At 51.9% G+C, this 22,826-nt stretch overlaps 1 protein-coding gene across 2 annotated transcripts in view; it reads right to left on the minus strand.

Moving 5' to 3' along the window:
• EPHB4 (EPH receptor B4) overlaps positions 1–22,826 on the minus strand; it is a 40,433-nt gene that overhangs the window by 12,325 nt on the left and 5,282 nt on the right. The window contains exons 1-7 of one of the 2 annotated variants that reach the window (XM_063138625.1): positions 16,705–16,725; positions 15,324–15,394; positions 11,522–12,203; positions 5,282–5,437; positions 4,857–5,186; positions 3,104–3,228; positions 312–468 (exon numbers count right to left, since the gene is read on the minus strand). In XM_063138625.1, the coding sequence (XP_062994695.1) occupies positions 312–468; positions 3,104–3,228; positions 4,857–5,186; positions 5,282–5,437; positions 11,522–12,203; positions 15,324–15,386 (1,513 nt within the window). In that variant the 5' untranslated portion in view covers positions 15,387–15,394; positions 16,705–16,725. Of the gene's footprint in view, positions 1–311; positions 469–3,103; positions 3,229–4,856; positions 5,187–5,281; positions 5,438–11,521; positions 12,204–15,323; positions 15,395–16,704; positions 16,726–22,826 lie in introns of those variants that run through there. The other variant, XM_063138624.1, reaches the window with a different exon arrangement.

The raw sequence follows: 22,826 nt of genomic DNA on the forward strand, positions 1-22,826 counted from the left end.
ATGGTGATGAAGAGAAAATTTCACCAGGTTCCCCAAATATACAAATGACACCTGCTGAAATTCCCTTTTCTATGCAACTGTTAAATTTACAGGAGCCCTGTCCTCCTTTTTATATCATTACCCTATGCTAGGAATATTCTAGGATTCCTTTAATACAGAGGGAGAAGCAGGGTGTGGGAACGGCCCAGCAAAGGAAAGCAGTGCACGGTTGTGGCCGTGGCTGCCTGGGCAGTGACGGCGTGGCTTCCCTGTTCTGCACGCTGTCAGCACGTGGCTGGTGACGAAGCAACGTGAAACCTTCTCTTACTCACCGGCCCCCAGCGTCTGGAAGGCCCGTTCAGGCCCAAAGCCTCCGTAGCCGGCCTCGGACCGGGCACGGACCTGAACGCCATACACCACCCCTCGACGCAAGCCAGTCAGGGACACCCGGTTCACAGAGGTCTTCTCAAACATGGGGCCCCCGACGCCCTGCAGCAAGAGAAGAAGGAACCGGGAGTGAGAGCAGGAACCTTCTCCAATTCCCCAGAACACACAAACCAACCAAATAAATGCAGTCCTGTGTTTGCACAGTCCTCTTCCAATATTGACCTGTGTGAACCCAGTTTGGGGAACCCTTTGGGGCCTGTGCAGCAGAGCTGTTCTGAGAGCCGCGGCCCCCACCCCCACCGCCAAGCGCACCCCAAGTTCCCTCTTGAAACTCGAGGCAGGGAGTTGACAATCATTGCTTGCAATGCAGGCCGCGGGGCCTCTTTTTTTCAGGTCATCGCACCGTTAAATTATGGAACTCACTAGCACAGGGTGTAGCGATGGCCATCAATCTGGACGGCTTCAAAAGTGGGTTGGATAAATTCCTGGAGGAGGAGAAGGCGCTCAATGGCTACTAGCCCTGATGGTTATGTGCTATCGCCAGTATTCAGGGCAGTAAGCCTGTGTGCCCCAGTTGCTGGGGAACATGGGTGAGAGGGTGCTGTCGCACCATGTCCTGCTTGTTCATCCCTGGCCGATGGTTGGCCATTATGTGAACCGAGCGCTGGACTAGAGGGACCCTGGGTCTGACCCAGCATCAGGGCTCTTCTGATGTTCTGATGTTCACCACCACTACGTAATGCACCTGTTGCTAGACTGTACCACTTCATTCTGCAAGGGCAGGGTGGGAGGGGTGGAGGAATCACCCAGCGTTGTAGAGTTGTCAAATGGGACTCCTGTTTTAACTGTTTTAATTGTTTTTACTGCTTTTAAATTATATATGGTTTTAACTTGGTTCATGGTTTAATTTGTTTTTAGCTGTGTATATTTATTGTTGTATACTGTATGCTTTTATCTGTACGCTGTCCTGGGATCCTAATGATATAGGGCAGGATACAAGTGTTTTAATTAATTAATTAATTAATTAATTAATTAATAATTCCTTGCACCCACAACTTTTCTCATAGCACTGCCCCACACTGCCTGATGCCTAACCCTTTTCATCAGGATTAATTAATCCAGAGTAACCATTGAATCATAGAATAGCAGAATTGGAAGGGGCCTACAAGGCCATCGAGTCCAACCCCCTGCTCAAGGCAGGAATCCACCCACTCCCAGCCTTCCCAGTTCCTCATCCACCATCACTAGAAGGGGGGCTCAGAACGCCCAGGGGAAAAGTTTGCTCATGTATGGAAAGGAAAACCCAGAGTCACCTTTCACAGGAGCTTAAAGCAGGATTATTTGGGGGGCGAAGGCAGGAGTCCACCCCTGAACTCCCTTGGGCAACCTCCCACCAACCTGGTGCCTGCAAAGGCCACATTTTGCCGATTCGTGGCTTCGATGAATCAACTTAAAAGCATTTTGTTGAACAATTCTGCAGTCAGCAGGTTTAAACATTTTAAAATTGTGTTTAATGCAAGGAATTGTGAAAACGGCAGGTACCAGGGACTGTCTTAGAGGAGGCCCTTCCCTCTCCCCGGTGTCCGAGAGAAGGGCAAACGTCACCTCTACGACGCTGCCGGCGATGACACGTCCATTCAACACCTTTAGAACGACTGGCCGAGATCCACGGTAGCTCCTCTGTACCATAACGGAAGAAGGCAAACTCCCCCCTCCACCTGCAGCCCTTACACTACTCCCAAAGGCCCCTATCCCATGGGGCAAATTTTTCGGGGGGTGCAGGGGACTACCGAGGAAAGCGGGGTGCAGGGAAAACCCTTTCCGTGAACTCTGTTATATTCGCAGAAGGATTGTTAAAATCCAAGCCTCTGGGTTACATCCAATCTTAGTCTAATTTAAGCCCCGTTCATTTCAATGGGTCTTTTCTAAATAGGACTAACGTTGGATCCGAGCCATTTTTTGCATAGGCAAATGTTTGTAGATTCATTAAACACTCAAATTAACCTTGTATGATTAATCAATTACGGGCACAATCCCATGCATGTTTAGACAGGAAAAAAGACCTATTTTATTTATTTATTTATTACACTTATATACCGCCCCGTAGCCGAAGCTCTCTGGGCGGTTTACAAAAATTAAAAAGATTAGATTAAAAAGACTAAACAATATACAAGATTTAAAAACATAAAAACAGCTAACATTACAACAAACAAAAAATATATATTTTTAAACACTTAGCTAGGCCAAAGCTCGTTCTGGAGTCAGTTAAAAACTCAACATATGCTGTTGAATGCCTGGGAGCAAAGGAAAGTCTTCACCTGGTGCTGAAAATATAACAATGTTGGTGCCAGGTGGGCCTCAATGGGGAGATCGTTCCATAATTTGGGGGGGCCACCACAGAAAAGGCCCTCCCCTTGTTGCTGTCCTCCGAGCTTCCCTCAGAGTAGGCACCCGGAAGAGGACCTTAGATGTTGACTGGGACATACTGGGACTTGTAGGACTTTTTCCTGTCTAAACACACTTAGGATCGCACCCTTAGATGTCTTCCCATTGCCCAACTGCCCTTGCACCAGTTCAGAAGAAACACCACCACTTCTGGCTCCTGGATAAGAAATGCGACCATCTCCTATGCAAAAACCCACCTTTTTACCAGCCCGATTACAAGCACAAAAGCTGGTTAAGGAGGAGAACTGGGGGGTGCCCTCCTCCTCCTCCTCCTCCTCCCCCTTCTGCTCACCTTCTCATAATATTTGACTTCGTAATCCAAGATGCTCCCGGTGGGGGGCTGGATGGGAGGCCACGACAAGGACACCCCGTTGGGACTCACCGATGTGGGGTGGACCTCAGAAACAGGCTGTGGGACTGTGGAGAGAAGGAAGGAGGCGGTGAAAGCCCAGCTCACCTGCCACCACAGGTGGAGTCGACCACTCCACGCATCAAAGAGATGCACCAGGTACCCCCAGAGAGGGCTTCCCTTGCTCATAAGAACTGAAGACCCTAAGAAACAGGGGGGGGGGGGCGACCAATTCACACAGCAACTAGAAAAACTGCTCTGCTAAATGCAGATCCGTGGGCAAGATTTCGGAGACCCCTGATGGGTACAGTTTTAGCTGACGGCGCTTTATACCATCTAAGTCCACTTCTCTTGCGGCTTATTGAAGCCTTACCAAACGTTACAGGATACACTTTGATTAATGTTCTCATCACTCCACGGTCATTTGCGTCCCAGGCTTCGCGGGTCGTTCTTTTATTGCTCATCAGGGAATGATCCTCCCGGAACTCTCTCTCCCCTACAAGGCCGCGGGCCAAGGGGAAAGCTAGCCACGAGCCAGCCAGGGCCACCTCTCCTTGCAGGCTGTGAGGGTGGGGGTGACCAGTTCAGCCTTCCCCAACCTGGGGCCCTCTGGCTGCGTTGGACTGCAATTACTTGGATTTCCAAAAGGCTTTTGATAAAGTTATTATTATTATTATTATTATTATTATTATTATTATTATTTATTTATTTATTTATATAGCACCATCAATGTACATGGTGCTGTACATTGTTGTACACCAAAGTTTCCCACCAAAGACTCCTGAATAAACTTAGCAGACATGGAATAAGAGGAGAGGTCCTTTTATGGATCAGTAGCTGGTTAAAGAACAGAAAGCAGAGGGTAGGAATAAATGGTCAATTCTCCCGATGGAGGGAAGTAAATAGTGGGGTCCCACAAGGATCGATATTGGGACCAATTCTTTTCAACTTGTTAATGAGCTCATGTTACAGGAAGCCAGAGTCTGGCTGGACATCAGGAAAAACTTCCTGACTGTTAGAGCAGTACGACAATGGGACCAGTGACCTAGGGAGGTTGTGGGCTCTCCCACACTAGAGGCCTTCAAGAGGCAGCTGGACGACCATCTGTCAGGGAGGCTTTAGGTTGGATTCCTGCAATGAGCAGGGGGTTGGACTCGATGGCCTTGTAGGCCCCTTCCAGCTCCACTATTCTAGGATTCTATGATTAAACGATCTGAAATTAGGAGTGAGCAGTGAAGCGGCCAAGTTTGCCAACGACACCAAATGAATTAAGGTTGTTAAAATGCAAAGGGATTGTGAGGAGCTCCAAAGGGATCTCTCCAAGCTGGGAGAGCGGGCGCCAAAATCGCATATGTGGTTCAATGTAAGCAAGTGTAAGGTGATGCACGTTGGGGCAAGAAAACCTCCAACTTCAAGTATAATCTAATGGGATCTGAGCTGGCGGTGACTGAACAAGAAAGAGATCCTGAAAATGTCCACTCAGTGTGTGGCCGCTGTAAAGAAGGCATCCCTGGCCGATGGGCTGGCAGGCCACTGTGTGAACAGAGTGCTGGAATATATGGACCCTTGGTCTGATCCAGCATCAGGGCCCTTCTTAGGGTCTTAATCCCCATCATTCCCAGCTAGAACGAGGCTAGGGAAGTTTATCCAAGAGGCTGGGGCCCGGCTCCCGTGGCTTATTTTAAGGACAACTCACCGTCCTTGTTGGTGGTGATATTGATGGATTCCGACTGAGGCAGGTTGTAGCTCTGGTTCGAGACGCCGTTGACGGCCTGGATCTGGAAGGAGTACGTGACGTAGGGCTGAAGGCCCTCCACGGTGACCGTGCGCTCCACCAGCCACCGGGGCCTGGGGGCGTACACCATGCGGGAGCAGAGCCGGCAACCTTGCCCTTCCGGGCACTCGTGGCAAACGACGTGGTAAGCCACATCGTCCCGGCCGCCATTTTCCAAAGGCTCGCTCCACTCCAGGACGGCCACCGAGCCGTTGATCTTGGCGATGATGCTGCGTGGGGCGGACGGCGTTTCTGAGCAGAGGAAAGAGGCAAACGTCAGCCCTCCGTTGCCCCACCCGGCCCCCAAAAAACCCCGTTCTGAGCGCTTCCCCGTTGCCGTGACTCACTTGTGCATGGCTTCGTCAGAGGCTCCTTCTTGGTCCGGTAGTATCCGAGGCGGCACAGACATTCGTTTGAGCCCGGGAATTGCGAAATGCTGAAGGAGGGGCACGGCTGGCAAGACCCCTCCCCTTGGGATGATTTGAACATCCCCGGGGCACAGGCTGCAGGCAAGAAAGACAAGCAGAACACCTCGGTTGGGCCATGCCGGCAGAACTTTTATTAAAGTTTCCCCCAACTGGGTTCCGTCCAATGGGTTGGACTGCAAGCAGATAATTAAGTGCACAGGACAGCTTCCCCCAACCTGGTCCCATCCAGATGAGTTGGACTACAACTCCCAGAATCCCCCACCCAGAATCCCCCAACCTGGTCCCGTTCAGATGAGTTGGACTACAACTCCCAGAATCCCCCAGCCAGAATCCCCCAACCTGGTCCCGTCCAGATGAGTTGGATTACAACTCCCAGAATCCCCCAGCCAGCTGGCTGGGGGATTCTGGGAGTTGTAGTCCAACTCATCTGGACGGGACCAGGTTGGGGGAAGCTGTCCTGTGCACTTAATTCTCCCTAACAGACACCTTCCAGAGTTAGCAACGGGCCTTTGTTTTATTTAATACTCTGTTCTAAGCAATATTGTGTGGCTCCTTTTTGAATTGTTCCTCTTGTTCAGTTTATTTCTTATATTCGACTTTAATGTGTATTTATTGCCTCTCTGTACCGCCCAATAACCAAAGCTTCTCTGGGCGGTTCACAAAAGCGAAACCCATAAAATGCAACCTAATAAGACATCGTGGGTCTGTTCAGACAACACGCAAAGAAGCCCTGGTTCGGCCGCTAACCCTTTTGCAGCAAATGGTGAGTGAAAGTGTTTAAACCGTGGTTATGTCGCCACCATGATCAGGAACGGTTCACCCGACACGCTAAGTCACGGTTCACACAACACGCTAAGCCCTAATATTTAACTCAAACTGCTTAACCACCATGATTTAGTGTATTGTCTGAACAGGGTCAATATAAAATCTTTGAATGTTTTAAATACAATAAAACCAGAGTAAAAACCACCAGCAGGGAAAGATCTAAAAACACAACAACCCACTTTTAAACACACACCACAGAACTAAAAAGCCTGAGGATTTTAGGATGTTTTCAGGATGATTTTAACAGTGTATACTACGTTTTTAATCAATATTTTACGTATTTTATGCTTGCTGTTGTTCCCCACCTTGATCCAATCGGAGAGGTGGGTAAGAAATATTATTATTATTATTATTATTATTATTATTATTATTATTATTATTATTATTATTATTATTATCCTCTGTCTCTTTGGCTCTGTTCAGACGACACTTGGGGCTCCATGGTTAGCGAAACTGTGGTTCTCTGGGGTTAGCACTAAACACAAGCTACACAACACTTTTGGCCCTGTTCAGAAGACACTTTAAACCATGGGTTTAATAAGGCAAATTCACCATGGTTCAAGCCATGGTTTAAGGTGTCTTCTGGGGGCCATTAAGCCACAGTTAGAGCCGCTAACCCTGCTGCAGACAGTCCGACTGGGGTTAGTGAGTGAGCAGGGTTTAGCAGGAGGTTCAGAGGAGGGCAACCAGGATGATCAGGGGTCTGGAAACAAAGCCCTATGAAGAGAGACTGAAAGAACTGGGCATGTTGAGCCTGGAGAAGAGAAGATGGAGGGGAGACATGAGAGCACTCTTCAAATCCTTAAAAGGTTGTCACACAGAGGAGGGCCAGGATCTCTTCTCGATCCTCCCAGAGCGCAGGACACGGAACAACGGGCTCAAGTTAAAGGAAGCCAGATTCCAGTTGGACATCAGGAAAAACTTCCTGACTGTTAGAGCAGTATGACAATGGAATCAGTTCCCTAGGGTGGTTGTGGGCTCTCCCACACTAGAGGCCTTCAAGAGGCAGCTGGACAAGCATCTGTCAGGGATGCTTTAGGGTGGATTCCTGCATTGAGCAGGGGGTTGGACTGGATGGCCTTGTAGGCCCCTTCCAACTCTGCAATTCTATGATTCTATGAAAACGCATCACACAAAATGCCTTAAACCTTGCTGCTTAACCAAAAGCCTTGACCAGCAAGGTTTAAGGTGACTTCTGAACAGGCCCAACACCTAAAAATGGACTAAGGTCAAAAGATTGCTTAGCAGGATGGACTGAGAGTCTTGACTCCATCAATGATGGGAGAGAACCAGGGGGGTAACATCTCCGTTCACCTGAAGGTCTCTGAGTTACCACTTGAATCCACTTTCTGAATCCTGACAGGGAGCTAGTATTCCAAGCCCAAATCAGGGAACAGAGGACTGCAAGACCTGACCTTCCTTGTTCTAACTGATTCACTGTATTTCTTCGATTGTAAGACGCCATCAATTGTAAGACGCACACTAATTTCAGTACCACCAACAGAAAAAAAAACCCCTAAGACACATCCGTGAATCTAAGACACACCCCGTTTTTAGAGATGTTTATACGGGGAAAAAAGTGCATCTTAGGATCGAAGAAATAGGGTACCTTATCAGGAAAAAATTCAGCCAAGGCTTTGGTCAAAAAACCCCAAACCATTGTACTCGTAAAGCCTCACAGGGAGCTATCTTGCACTCCGAACCATTCTGTTTATCACCAATCTGTCAGCACTGGGCCGGAGAGGAGGAGGAGGAGGAGGAGGAAGAAGAGGAAGAAGAAGAGCCCCTTAAGCCCCTTATGCCTAGAACGCTCTTCCAGAACATTTGAGAACTACAAGTTCAACCGCAGCTTTTAAAGCTCAGCTAAAAACTTTTCTTTTTCCTAAAGCTTTTAAAACTTGATTTTGTTCTGACTTTATACTGTTAGTTTTACCCTACCCAGTGCCTGTTTGCATTCTCTTCCCCTCCTTATTGCTTTACTATGATTTTAATAGAATGTAAGCCTATGCGGCAGGGTCTTGCTATTTACTGTTTTACTCTGTACAGCACCATGTACATTGATGGTGCTATATAAATAAATAAATAAATAAATAAATAAATAAATAAATAATAGGAGGAGGAGGAGGAAGGAGAAGGAGAAGGAGGAGGAGGAGGAGGAGGAGGAGGAGGAGGAGGAGAAGAAGAAGAAGAAGAAGAAGAAGAAGAAGAAGAAGAAGAAGAAGAAGAAGAAGAAGAAGAAGAAGAAGAAACAACCCAGGCTCCAGAAGGATGTGTCCATCAAAATGCCCTCACTTTGACTTCACAGGAATCAGGAGCCATAGACAGGTACCTCGCTAGAGGGGAACGACTCTTCCTCTCTAGGAGGGCCTGGGAGTTAGGTGGGAATGAGAGGACAGACCCTTCTTTCCAGGGGAGCACATACGTCCCCCCGCTCCCTGGGAACATGGCAAGAATAGGGCCCTCTCCTCCAAGCCTTCTCAAGCACCCCACCCCACTTCTGCACACCACAGAGAGGAGCACGCAGGATCGCTGCCTCTCTACCCAGTGGAGTCGGACGCTGGGATTGTCGTCCCAGGGCATGACTAAGCTTGCCTCGTCTTGCGGAGGGATGGGAAGGGGCGGAGAGATGCATTGTTCACATTCATCTCTATAACGCACACGCGCACATGCATCAGGGAGCGCGGCACTTCCAAGATGAAGGCGTGTTGTGGTAAACAAAGGTTTAAAAAGCAGCGACGTTCAAGGACACCCCCCGTTAGCCCCCCTCACTCTTGTCCCGTCCCGTCCCAGCAGCCCCTGTTTCGAGGCACACACCCACCCCTCCCCGCCTGCGCGCTGTTTCCCCTTGACCCGTAGATACTTGGCATTCCGTGGGCCATCCAGACGGCCGCCAGTTCAAAGCCCCCTTCCTTCCTCGTCCAGAGGAGAGACAAGAGCAGAGGAAGACAAAGAGAGAGGGAGAGAGAGAGAAAGCAGCTGCGAGGGGGGTGGGGGTGGGGGTGGGGGAGAGGGGGGCCCTTGCAGGGGCTTCCTGGGAGACAAGCGGCCTTGTCACCTCCCCTGCAGAGAGTGGGCCGGGGGAGAGGACTGGCCGGCAGGCCTCTGCGATCTCAAAGAGAGGACACCCCCCCGGCCTCTTTTGCTCTCCTTTAGCCACCATGTTTGGGGCTCTTAGCACACCAAAGTTTGCCTCGCCCACTAGACCCCACTGCCCTCCCGGAGAAGCCCAGAGTCCTGGCTCTTGCTCCCAGTGGGCCCCAGCTTCCAGACACATCTCTTTATCCGATACGTGGCCTGTGCTGAATCCGGGAGCCACCTCTCTGGCTCTACCACCACCACCACCACGGAGAACGGCAGCCCCAAATGTCCCTCTGAAGAGGGAACCCAGGACTTCTGTCCACCCCCTGCCCTAGGAAGAGGCAGGACTTCTAACCCCTCTGACATACTGCTGCCAGATCTGGTCAGAGCGGGGAAAGGGATCAAACGGCACAGCCAAAACACTCAGGGGGCTGCAGCCACGCCCCTGCCACGAAAGGCACACGGGTTTTGGAGCCGCTTGCAGGGGTGGATCTATTATTAGAACTGAACCCAGGTTCAATTTCCGGCCCAATAGAACACTGTCTTTTTTGGGGGGTTGGGGGCATAGCTTAGCGGTGCACGCAAGAAAACCTGGGTTTGACCCCCAGCCTCTTCAAGCTGGGCTGCAAAGGCGCCTGCCTGAAGCCTTGGAAAGCCGCTGCTGCCAGTCAGTGCTGACAATACTCTGCGTCAGGCTGCTTCCAAGGCTCCTGTGAGTGTAGGAAGACCGTAACTACGCTGGGTGGATATTCCTGCATTGAGCAGGGGGTTGGACTTGATGGCCTTGTAGGTCCCTTCCAGCTCTACTATTCTATGATTCTGTGGGTGTCAGAGCACGGCGGAGGTTTAATACTAGGGGGAGAGAGAGGCTGTTTCTCCCTCTCTGATCCCACTCTGCTTCATCCAATGAAATTGATTTGATGGTAGATCCAGGACGGACCGCAAAAACGAAGAGAACAAAAGTCCTGCGTTCCACAATCAATCACAAATGTCTCAGAATCTGCTGACGGAAGATGTACCGCGGCTTTGAAAAGGAGAAATCCATGAAAGTGGAAGAGGGAGACAGCTCTATCCACGGCTGTGAGACACCGTAGCTAGAGTGAGCTTCCATGCTCAGGGGGAGTCTACCTCTGAATAACGCTTGCTGGGGGACAGCAGCCAGAAAGCGCCGTGGTCTTGGTGCCTAGGGTGACCCTATGAAAAGGAGGACAGGGCTCCTGTATCTTTAACAGTTGCATAGAAAAGGGAATTTCAGCAGGAGTCATTTGTATATACGGAGAACCTGGTGAAATTCCCTCTTCATCACAACAGTTAAAGCTGCAGGAGCTATACTAGAATGCCCAGATTTAAAAGAGGGCACCTGCAGCTTTAACTGTGGTGATGAAGAGGGCATTTCACCAGGTTCTCCATATATACAAATGACACCTGCTGAAATTCCCTTTTCAATACACCTGTTAAAGATATAGGAGCCCTGTCCTCCTTTTCATAGGGTCACGCCATTGGTGCCCCCAAAGGGCTTGTGGGCTCCCCAAAGGCATGGTGGGCTGCAGGGCAAAGTGTTCTGCTCTGGTCCGAACAGAACTTTGGCTCTTCTTCCGTTCTTATATCAAAGCCAAGGTTTTTTAGTCCTTCCCTGCCTCTGAAGCAGAGCTGGGCAAGCAATGTCCCTCCGACGGTTTCGGCCTGCAACTCCCATCAACTGAGCCAACACAGCCAGTGGTGAGGATGATGGGAATTGTAGGCCAAAACATCTGGATGGCCACATGTTGCCCACCCCTGCCCTAAAACCTGGATCTCACGCCCTGCTCCTCCCCCTGCCCAAAAGGACCCAGGCGTCCTGGTTTCGCCCACCCTGCAAGAACCTCATTCCTGCATCCATCCGTAAGAATAGAAGAAGAGCCCTGAGGCTGGGCCAGACATAGCGCCAGTCCAGAATTCGGTTCCCATGTGGCCAGCCAGATATCCCAACGGGAAGCCCACGGGCAGGACACGAGCACAACAGCACCCTCCCGCCCATGTTCCCCAGCAAGTGCCATACATAGGCATACTGCCTCTGATACTGGAGGCAGCATACAGACACCATGACTGCTCCACCATGAATTGATTCAATCCAAGTTGGTGGCCACCGTTACATCCTGCAGCAGTGAGTTCCACAGATTAACTCTACGTAGAGCCGTACGGCTTGCCCCCAAGGCACCCCTCCTCCCATCGGAAAACGGTCTGGCGCCCCGCGCCCCTCTGCCCCGGTCTCCTCACCTCGACACTTGGTGTTCTCCTCGGAGGGCTCGTAGCCCGGGGCGCAGGTGCAGTCGGTGACGGTTTGCTCCGCCCACTGCCCGTCCTCCCGGCAGTACATGCTGAGCGGCCGGGAGCTGACCTTGACGGCGTTGGCCACGCACTGCCCGGCCACGGACATGACCAGCTCTTTGGGCACCGTCTCTTGGAAGAGGGTGAAGTTGACGGTGACGGAGGGGCACTTCTTGTAGAAGAGGCGGACGGAGAGCAGCGCCATGCAGGCCCCCTGGTCCTGGAAGGCCACGTAGAAGCCGGCCTTGGAGAGGGGCCCGATCCTGAGGGTCTTCACGTTGACCTTCCCAGAGGCCTCCGTGCCCGCCCGCTTCCGGGTCAGGTGCTCGGCCGCCACCGTGTCCACCTTGACGTAGGGGTTCTCCATCCAGGACGGGAAGTTGGCCGTGGCCAGGTCGGAGTCGGCCTCGTAGAAGAAGACGTTGAACGTCTCCTTGCACGAGCGGGTGACCTGCGGGATGGAGAAGCACTCCACCACCGTGAAGCGGAGCTCGGCGTAGACGTGGGTGGCGCCCGAGCGCGGGACGAAGGTGGTCCGCAGCCAGTTGTTCTGGTTGGGGTTGCGCACGCCGCACACCTCGAAGGTCCGCACGCTGTTCTGCTCCTCGTCCAGCCCGCTGAGCTCTTCCCACTGCCGCCGGGGAGGGAGGACAAGGCAGGTTCAATGAGCAGCACGGCCTTCCCCAACCCGTCGCCCTCCAGTTGTGCCGGACGACAGCGCCAATAACCACAATACAGTCCAAAAAGGTTCCCAGAGCAACGTATAAGCAGTAATATTGACACCGCCCCCACCCGCCAGCTTACAATCTCAAAGACACGACACAAAAGGAAACATGACAGGGAGGGAGGAGGAAAAGAGCAAAACTCAGGCACCTTTTCTTCGTTCCAACGTTGTCACGTTCTGGCAGGAAAAGGCGAAACAATTTCCCTTCATTTGTCCCTTTCTGGATGAAGTTTGGGGCTTGGTTAGCAAGACCCTCACCATAGGAACACAGGCAGTGCCCTTACCCCAATACTGTCAACACTGACTGGCAGCAGCGGCTCTCTGGGGCTTCAGGCAGTTATTCCAGCCCTGCCTGGAGATGCTGCGAGGAATCGAACCTGGGAACTTCTGCACGTAAAACGTTCCGCTCCAAAAATAAAGGTACTAGTCCTCATGGTTCTGGATATATGGGAAGCGGTCTTCTACCGAGTCAGACCCCGGGTCCATCTAGCCCAGTATTGCTGACCCTGATTGGCAGCTGAAGCTCTCCAAGGTTTCAGCCAGGAGTTTTCCCTGCCCTATCTGGAGACGCCAGGGATCGAACTCGGGACCTTCTGCGGGCCAAGCAGGAGCTGCACCACTGAGCGAGAGCCCCTCCCCTGCCAGGATGTTCTTGCTGGTGCAGCCTCCCAGAGGGAGGAGAACCGGCAGGGGGATTATGGGAGTTGCAGTGCAACACAACTGCAAAGCCCCAGGTGTGGGGGGAGGTGAACTAGGCGAAGAAAGCTCCGGAACAAGATTTAAACCCCTTCTCAGCTTGCGGGAGAAGACAGGAGAGGCGGAGGGGAAGCGGAAACTGCAGAGAAGTCCAGCAGGGTCAGGCCAAACTCCAGTGGAGGCTGGCGGCTCCGATGCCAGCGAAGCGGTGGATTCGCTTACGGGTTTCAGTCAGAGCCGACTGGCTCTGACTGAAACCCGAAGCGAATCCACTGCTTCGCTGGCGTCAGAGCCGCCAGCCTCCACTGCCAAAGTCCTGGCTTGCCTTCCGGGCCCTGACCGCCGCAGGAGCGCAAGCCGGGGTGTGGGGAGAAATCGCGGGCAGGAGACGCCCAAGAGCTCGCTGGCACCCCGCTGATGGGTTTTACCCGTCACACCGCAACAGAAAGTCAAGTCTGAACAAAGGAGGGGTTTCTTTACAAGTTCCATCCGTTGGTTAATTTCTTGAAAAAGAGACGAAGGAGGTGGGGGGCTTGGGGGTGGGGGGTCTGCCCCAAATCCAAAATGAAGCCACACCCTCTCACCTGGAAGACCCCCGGCCCCTGAAAGTCAAAGTCCACAGGGCACAATTCCAAAAAACGCGCTTAGAACGGCCACGTCACTTTGTTGCAAACAGAAAAAAGGCGAACCCCACCTGCTCCCAGTTCCGGATCTGGACTGGGACTATGCCTCAATGGGTGGCCATTTTAACCCTTTCTCACCCAATTATTTCCGCCCGCCTGCTCCAAAGTTAGCGTTGGCCCCGATCAGTGTTTATTTATTATTGCATTTATAGCCCACCTTTTTTTTCCTCCAAGGAATCCAAGGCAGCATACATAATCCTCCTCCAACTCCATTTTATCCTCACCACAACGTCCCTGTGAGGTAGGTTGGGCTGAGAGTCTGTGACTGGCCCAAAGACACCCAGTGGGTTTTCATGGCCGAGTGGGGACTAGAACCCAGATCTCCCGACTCCCAGTCCAACACTTTAGCCACAGCACCACACTGGCTCTTGGTGGGTTGTAGGGCTTGGGACCAGGCTACCTGAAAGGCCGCCTTCTCCCGTAAGAGCTTGTCCATGTCTTAAGATTTTTGAAGGACGCGGACGCCCTTTTCCCTCCATCAGAGGTGCATTTGGTGGAGACGTGAGACAGGGCCTTCTCAGTGGCTGCTCCCAGGCTCTGGCGCACCCTGCTGAGGGATGCTAAATTGAACCTTTGTCCCTGTTGTCCTTCCACCAACGGCCAAAGAGATTTTTCTACAGGCCGGCCTTGGGGGATATAGGCTGGTTTGCTGCTGAAGGGGATTTTAATGGGCTGGGGGCTGGGTTACTCTTGCACTTTTAATGTATTTGTTTTCATGCTATATTTTAATTAAGATTTTCTTAATCTGGACTTTATTGTTAGCTGCCTCGAGCGCCATTTTTGAGCAGAAAGGCAGGATGGAAATTAAACAAACTTTCAGCAGGAAAATGGCTCTGTCCTGCCGCCCACCTTTCTCTTGCACAATCCTGCCAGAATACAGAGATCCTCTGGAGATACCCTTCTTCTAGTTCTCCTGCCAGATTCTGAGATCAAGCAGCTGGTAACCGGGGAAAGGGGCCTTTTAGGCGGAAGGGATAACTTTTAGGTTTTAACCTGAACCTTTATTCTTTTTATTCCAAGCCTAAGATGGTGCCATTGCTGCTGCTGTACATAATCTCTTGCAACGGCTTCGTGGTTTTTAATACGTTTAGCCAGCAAGCTGCCCCAAAAGTCCTGCGACTAAAGATCAGCCTCGTGAATATGTGCAATGATATATAATAGCGACGTAAACTTTAGGTTTACGTGGAGTTGGGCTGCAATTACTCAGCGTTGAGGAAAATGCTCTCTGCATACACCCAGGGGTACTCAGGTTTGCGTGACGGTTTTATACATTTGGAAATACACTCAAAAACTGGGAAACTGAAGACTTCCGGTCCCCGTGCGCCCCACCACCACGATGAGATTGGCTTCCCTTTTTCTTTATATAGATGGAACGTATCTTCTCATATTTAAAATAAAATGTTCTGGGTTTGGGCGTATGTCTTCCCCACTTAATGGTCCTCCAAGGGACACCAGCTCCAAATTTCCAAGTTGCAACAAGCCCCCGGCCCCGAAACCAGCCTCCCCAACTTCATGCCATTAGCCATGCTGACTGGGGATGATGGCCACTGTAGTCCCAACACCTGGTCGAGGGAGGCTGACCTACTCCGGGATCCCCACAGGAGGCTCAAGCGTTCCCCCCTGACGCCATGTTAGATTGACAGCTCACCTGGCCATCTACAGGTGGGTACGTCGTCCACTGCAAATCCGCTGTCTCCAGCTTGGTGTTCATGAGACTTTCTAAAAAAAGAGGAAGACAGAAGAGGGGGCATTTATTTCTTGCCAGGAGCGTGAAAAATGCATTACAGAGTGTACAGACGGTGCAAAGTTTGCACAAAATGTCGCAGTGGAGGGGTTCATGACCTTGTGCAGCCTTCCCCCAACCTGGGGCCTACCAGATGTGTTGGACTACAACTTGTAGTCCGACACATCTGGTAGGCCCCAGGTTGGGGAAGTCTGATCAAGGGATTGTGTAGGCAGGAAAGCAACTGTTGGAGTGAGCCCTAATGACAGGAACAATCAAAATCATTGATTTTAAGAACTGCCATATTTCTTCGATTCTAAGATGCACTTCCCCCCCCATATAAACATCTCTAAAAACAGGGTGCATCTTAGAATCACGGGTGCATTTATTATTTCTTCGAATCAAAGCTTTTTTTCTGTTGGTGGTACTGAAATTAGTGTGCGTCTTAGAATCGATGGCGTCTTAGAATCGAAGAAATACGGTAATTCTACTTCCTGAATACACACACACACACACACACACACACCTGTGTATCTTGAAAACAAACAAACCAGGTATAAAATATTATCTGAAAGGAATACAGACATACTATGGTCTACATTCCTAATCTTTTAAATCTGAACCCATGACGCTCTTGAGTTAAAGTGTGCTTTTCTGGGTAAAAGAGTACACCAGGGTCAGAACTGCAACCTTTTGAGTTCTAGCAGCATTCTAAGTCCACCACCATCAGCCCTGGGTTGCGTTTGTCCTGGTGCAAATTATTGTTGTAGTAGTTGTTTCATTTCTTTACCGCCCAACAGCAGAAGCTCTCCGAGTGGTTTACAACAATTCACAAAATAATAAAATACAACGTAAAAATACATATTTGGACATTGTCCAGAGATTGATAAGGGTGTTTACGATCACAGCGAAGACGTGCGGTTATTTTCACTGTTCTAGCAACCAGGTGAGATGCCTCCTTGTTCAAGGCGATGTGTGTTAGAAAGTAAAAAATGAGACTTAAATCAACAGTTCCCACCCCCAGGTGGTTCTAATCCTGGCATAAAAGCTTTGTGGTTTAAATCTGTCCCTCCACCTACTCTGTGAGTTGGAGGAGCGAGAGGTAAGCAGGACTCCTGGGTTCTCTTGAAGGAAACGAGCACTTTATGGAAAACTGGAAGCTAGGACTCCTGGGTTCTCTCTGGAAGCAGCAGGGAGCCCAACAGACCAGCCTTCCCAGTATGGTCTCCTCATGAGTTAGCAACCCCCCCCCCCACACACACACACAACTCCCCCACCCCCACGCTTTTAGGATTTTCATCTCTACCTGAGCGGGGAAAGCCAAAGTCTCAGATATATCGTATGCACCGAGTTAATTCACTGAAATGTATGCAAATTCCCTAGAGACTGAACTCCAAAAATAATCATCTCTCGTCAGCCAGGTGGCAAGAAATCCAAACCAAATTCACCCCCCCCATTTAAAAACACAGAGAGAGAGAGAGAGAGGGACTCGTTGGACCAATATAAACTGCCGTCCTCCATTCCTCTCGCCTATGTGGGATTCTGGGAACAGAGCAGGACTCCCAAAGGGTCAAAGGTGGACGTTCGGTGGCGGAATATTTATAAAAAGCCGGACTCGCGTCATTTCCTCGAACAGCCGCCACCACCGCCCAGGGCCAGGAAACCAACTCCCACCATTTAAGCGATAGCCCCTTGTAGCCCCCACGCCCAGGACTCATTCTGTCCGGCTCACCAAACACATCCCTGGTTTCTGCTGCTGCTCCACCCCCACCCCCAGTTTTAACAGCTCCCCTCAATTCAAACCTGGAACACCCCCCCCACACACACATATTTTCTTGGTACATGGTGGCACGAAGGATACATGAAGCGGCCTCTCTTAGCTGCCAAGGTCACCTGAGAAACAAAAGGGCCCTTGTGCTGGCAAACGCGACCCCCCCCCTTCACTCCCAGGTTGCAGGACAGGAGGGTCTGCAGGGGGGTAGAGCGGAGGATCCTGGCAGCCAGGACGCCTGGGTTCCCTGCGTGAGGTGCGGTGAAGCGGCGGGCACAAGGAGCCATGTGCACATTTCTGTGGCGCCATTAAAGGTGGCGGGATGGCACTGAGACCCAGGGATTCCAGACCCCTTCCAAGTTCAAATACTGAAAAGGTTGTCACACAGAGGAGGGCCAGGATCTCTTCTCGATCCTCCCAGAGCGCAGGACACGGAATAACAGGCTCAAGTGACAGGAAGCCAGATTCCGGCTGGACATCAGGAAAAACTTCCTGACTGTTAGAGCAGTACGACAATGGAACCAGTGACCTAGGGAGGTTGTGGGCTCTCCCACACTAGAGGCCTTCAAGAGGCAGCTGGACAAGCATCTGTCGGGGAGGCTTTAGGGTGGATTCCTGCTTTGAGCAGGGGGTTGGACTCGATGGCCTTGTAGGCCCCTTCCAACTCTGCTATTCTATGATTCTACGTTTTCCAGGTATGCAGGTTCCTCCAGAGACAAGCAGAACGCCAGCCCAGTTTCGCATCCAAGGGATCTGGGTTCAAGTCCTATTTCAGCGAGGGGCCCTGGAGAAATTCGAGATGGGCTAAAATGGGTTCGGGTTTCTAAGAATCTGGCTTGCGGAATCCGCTGTGGACCAGCCTCCCGAAACCTACGCAAATTTGTTTGCATTTCCGCAAGAGTCCTATACCAAGCTGGAAAATATACGTGGGGAAGAGTCAAATGGAATGGGCGGCATTACGCAAAACGTTATGCAAAAATGGGAGGGGTGACGCAAAAAAATGGAATGGGAGGCGTTACGCAAAACGTTACACAGTAACATACATTATGTAAATTGTTGCAAACTTTCCTACGGAATCATTTGCGCATTTTTCCACCTCGTTCAAATCGGTCTGATGAGCAGGTGCCGGAACGGACGACGCAGCCCGCGAAAAACACGCGGGGCGGATCTCACACCATCCGTCCATCCCTCATCTCGGCCACTGGCTCCCTGCGTGGCCCTTGGGGGCGCTGCACCCCCCCCTCTCTCTCTCTCTCTCGCTCTCCCGGCCTCAGTTTCCCCCCAGATTTGGGAGGAAGGTCGGAAGGTACAAGAGGCCGACTTCGCAGAGCGGCAGCGGAGTGAGGGCCAACGCCGCCGTGGAACCAGCGGCTGCTTTGCAAAATTAAAAAAAGAAAGAAAAGGCTAAATAAATGATGAAGGAGCTGTAATGCATCTGCTTGTTTGTTTGCTCCCCTGTGCGTTCCCAGGGGCTGTCTGAGGGAGCCGTTTCATCTCCACCAGAACCCCCCAGGTCCTGACATTTCCCCCTCCACAAATCCTCTGCCCACCCTGCCCTCCGGCCTAAACAGATGGCAAGCAACCACCTCCCGCCCCACTTCTCCGCCCTGCACCCCTCCACTTCCTCCTCCTCCTCCTCCTCCTTTTTGCAGTGGGTCCCCCATCCTAGCAGCCACCGGGAGGCAGAAGGAAGGACCCCCCTCCCTCCCTCCCTCCCTCCCTCCCTCCCTCCCCAAAATGAGACATCCTGGCTGAGAGCGTCGCCCGCTTTGACGCGTGCCCCCCCTCCACCCCGACCAGGGCAAGATGAAGCACAAGAGGAAATTAAAAACAAAAAAGGTCCTTTTCCCTTTCCCCCCATCACGATAAGTGGATGCTGGGATAACCCGGGGGAGGGGAGGGTGTCAGCTGGGGCAACTGGGAACTGTGGGTAATTACAGGGTGACGCCACAGTTGGCTGGGATGCCCCCAGGGGCAAAACCGGATGGGAAGAGAGCCAAAGGCGGGGCGGGGGGGGGAACCATTAAAGGGAGCTTGGCAGGAGAGGAGAGAGCTTCGCCCTCTTATGTGCGCACGCACGGAGGGTCCCAGTGCTGGGCTGGGATTGGCTGGCAAGGGATGGGGGGGCTGTTTCTGCATAGAGGAGGTATGGGGGGGTACCTTGTGGCACCTGTAGGACTAAGGGACGGATGGGGGGGGCAGCTTTGCAAAAGCTTCTGCCACCTTCACTCCGCAGCTCTGAAGGTGCCACAAGGACCTTCGTCTTCCCCTCCCGGATGTGCTGGACTGCAACTCCCATTGGCCATGCTGGCTGGGGATAATGGGAGTTGCAATCCAACAGGGCAGGAGGGAGGCAGGCAAACTGGGGAAGGCTGCTTTGGCTTGTTGTTTTTCTGCAACAGACTCACACAGCCGGGCATCAGGAAAAACGTCCTGACTGTTAGAGCAGTATGACAGTGGAACCCATGACCTAGGGAGGTGGTGGGCTCTCCCACACTGGAGGCCTTCAAGAGGCAGCTGGACAGCCATCGGTCAGGGATGCTTGAGGGTGGATTCCTGCATTGAGCAGGGGGTTGGACTTGATGGCCTCGTAGGCCCCTTCCAAATCTATTTCCTGTGATTCTATGAAAGCCACCCCACCCCCACCCTGCACCCCACCCCGAACACGCCATTTATGGGGAATGCAGGATCCAGCCAACCCCGATTGGGGCCCCCAATTCCGAGCTACCCGCATCTATTTCAGTTCATCCCCCCCCCTCTCAATTCTCCGTCAAACACACCAAGGCCTCCTGTTCTCTCCACACATCATCACACACTCATTCCTGTCTAAATCCATCCCAGATGTGGGAGGGCTTGACTACACAAAACCCGAGACTGGGTTCCAGAAATGGGGGGGGGGAGGGACACTCGGACTCCTGGGTTCCTCAGGAAGGGAGCGGAGCCCACTTTTGCCAGAGCAGAGAAGGCCGAGGACCCGAACCCCTGCATACTCAGAGCAGTGGGATGGGAGCAGCTTACAGCAGGTTGAAGTAATGGTGCGTGGAGCCAGAACTCCTGGGTTCTTTCCCCATCCAACCCGGCCCGCTCCCCAAACGCAGCGCCAGGCGCCTTCCAGGAAGAGTCATGAGTCCTAACCAACTCTCCTGCCCCCCCACCCCCACCCCAGGACGGAAAAAAGGCCACACCCTGCAATGTGCAAAGCGTTTATTAATTAAATCCAGGGCACGGTTCCCAGTACACTCGTTAATACGCTGCATATTGCTTAATTACAGGCAGCCGCGTCCTGCCCCATGGGCAGAGAGGGACCAGGTGTCTGAGGGGCTAATAAATGCGCATTTAATAGCCCCCCTCGGAAAAAGAACGAGGCCGGATCATTTCTCCGCCCCCGGCCAGACTGTGCAAACGGGGGGGGGGGGGGGAGCGCCGCAACACGGCCCCCTTCCAAAGACACGCGCAACACAGGAGGAACCACGAGGAGCAGCCGAAACCAGACTTCTCCACCTTGGCGCCCCCAGATGTGTTGGACTACACATCTGGACAGCGCCATGGTGGGGAGCCCCAGACCCTAGGACGCAGGACGCCAGTTACTCCATCATCGATCACCCCATTTCACAAGAGCGGCGAAGGTGTCGATTTGGCGCAGTCTAAAATGACTTGGGAAAAAGGAGGCTGAGGGGAGACCAGGCAGAGGAGTGCCACACGATGCCTGGTGGGGAGAATGTGGAGAGGGAGACGTTCCCCCCACACCCGCTCTCAAAATACTAGAACCCAGTGGGGTCATTATCCCCTGAAGCTGATGGGTGGGAGATCCAGGACAAATAAGAGGAAGGACTGCTTCACACAGCGCAGAGTTAAATTATGGAACTCACTGCCACAAGATTATTTATTTTTATTATTTATTTATTTATTGCATTTCTATACCGCCCAATAGCCGAAGATGTAGTGACGGCCACCAGTTTGGAGGGCTTTAAAAGGGGGTTGGATAAATTCCTGGAGGAGACGGCTCTCCGTGGCTACTAGCCCTGATGGCTATGTGCTCCCTCCAGTATCAGAGGGAGTAAGCCTGGGTGCACCAGTTGCTGGGGAACATGGGTGGGAGGGTGCTGTTGCACCACGTCCTGCTTGTTCATCCCTGGCCAATGGCTGGTCGGCCACTGTGTGAACAGAGTCCTGGACTAGAGGGACCCTGGGTCTGATCCTGCATGGCACTTGTGATGTTCATGCCCAGCTGAAAGCAGGGGAGGAAAGCGGGGCGTCTCCCTCCCCAACCCCAGTCAGCCCTGGGTCCACCTAGCCCAGCAGTACTGACACTGACTGGCAGCAACGGCTCTCTAGGGATTTAGGCAGGTTTTCCCTGCCTATATTTTTGTGAACTGCCCAGAGAGCTCCGGCTATTGGGTGGTATAGAAATGTAATAAATAAATAAAATAAATAAATAAATCCCACCCCCACCCCCCGATCTACCTGAAGACACTGCTGGGAATTGAACCTGGCACCTTGTGCACGCAAAGCAGGGACTCTACCACTTAGCTACAGCCCTTCCCAAGGCACTGTCCTGGCCAGTGAAAATGGGAAGACTCCTACTGAAGTGAATCTCCAACTGTTGCTTTAGAATGCAACTTGCAGCAACCAACGAAGGCCCACCCGGTCCAAAGGGAAGGCTGGGAAAGGCAGGCAGGGCTGGGAAAATCCATGCCTGAAACCCTGCTGCTACCAGTCAGTGTTGACAATACAGGGCTAGATAGACCCAGGGACTGAATCTGGTATGTGGTGGCTTTGTGTATCATGGCCCTCTTTGCAGGAATCGCTGCAACCAGCCCACGGTAGGCGGCCCTCCAGAAATTGCTCATTGGGGGGGGGAATACTGAGTCTTCTGCCCACCCCCACAGCTATGAACCAAGTCCCCAAGTTAAAACCTGCCTCTGCCATGAATACATCAGGATATTAACTCGCTCAGTATTAAGATATTAAGATGACGACAATCACGCTGGCCTGCCTTACAGGGCTGTTGTAACGACGACCCTGTTCAGCATTCTGAGCTAAACGCTGGGCCTGTTCAGAAGACACCTTAAACCCTGCTTTTGGTTAAGCAGCAGGGTTTAAGGCGTCTCGTGTGAGGCGTTTTGCTAACCCCTGCTCACTCACTAACCCCAGTCAGACCATCTGCAGCAGGGTGAGCGGCTCTAACCGTGGCTTAAAGTGTTGTGTGCGACAGCACGGCTTGTGGTTAGTGCGAACCCAAGAGAACCACAGTTTCGCTAACCGCAGAGCCTGAAGCGTTGTCGGAACAGGCCGATTATGGCGTAGTGTTTTGCGTGAACTGTTCCTAACCTTGGTGGCTACATAACCATGGTTTATACACGCCCACGAAGCATTTGCTGCAAAGGGGTTAGCGGCCTAACCATGGCTTAGTGTGTCCTCTGAACAGGCCCAGTGACAAAATAATGCATGTGAGTGCTTTGGGCACCCAAATGCTCTCTAGCTAGGCACCAACGTTGTTATTTTGAAGCTGGGAAAGGGCAGCCGTGACAGTCACGAGGCTGGGATCTTTCCCCACAAAGGAAAGCTGGGAAATTATTTTAATTGTTTAGTTATGAGAGAGAGAGAGAGAGAGAGAGAGAGAGAGAGAGAGAGAGAGAGAGAGAGAGAGAGAGATG

Source organism: Elgaria multicarinata, chromosome 11, assembly GCF_023053635.1.
Source record: "Elgaria multicarinata webbii isolate HBS135686 ecotype San Diego chromosome 11, rElgMul1.1.pri, whole genome shotgun sequence".
In the NCBI taxonomy this organism is placed as follows: domain Eukaryota; kingdom Metazoa; phylum Chordata; class Lepidosauria; order Squamata; family Anguidae; genus Elgaria; species Elgaria multicarinata.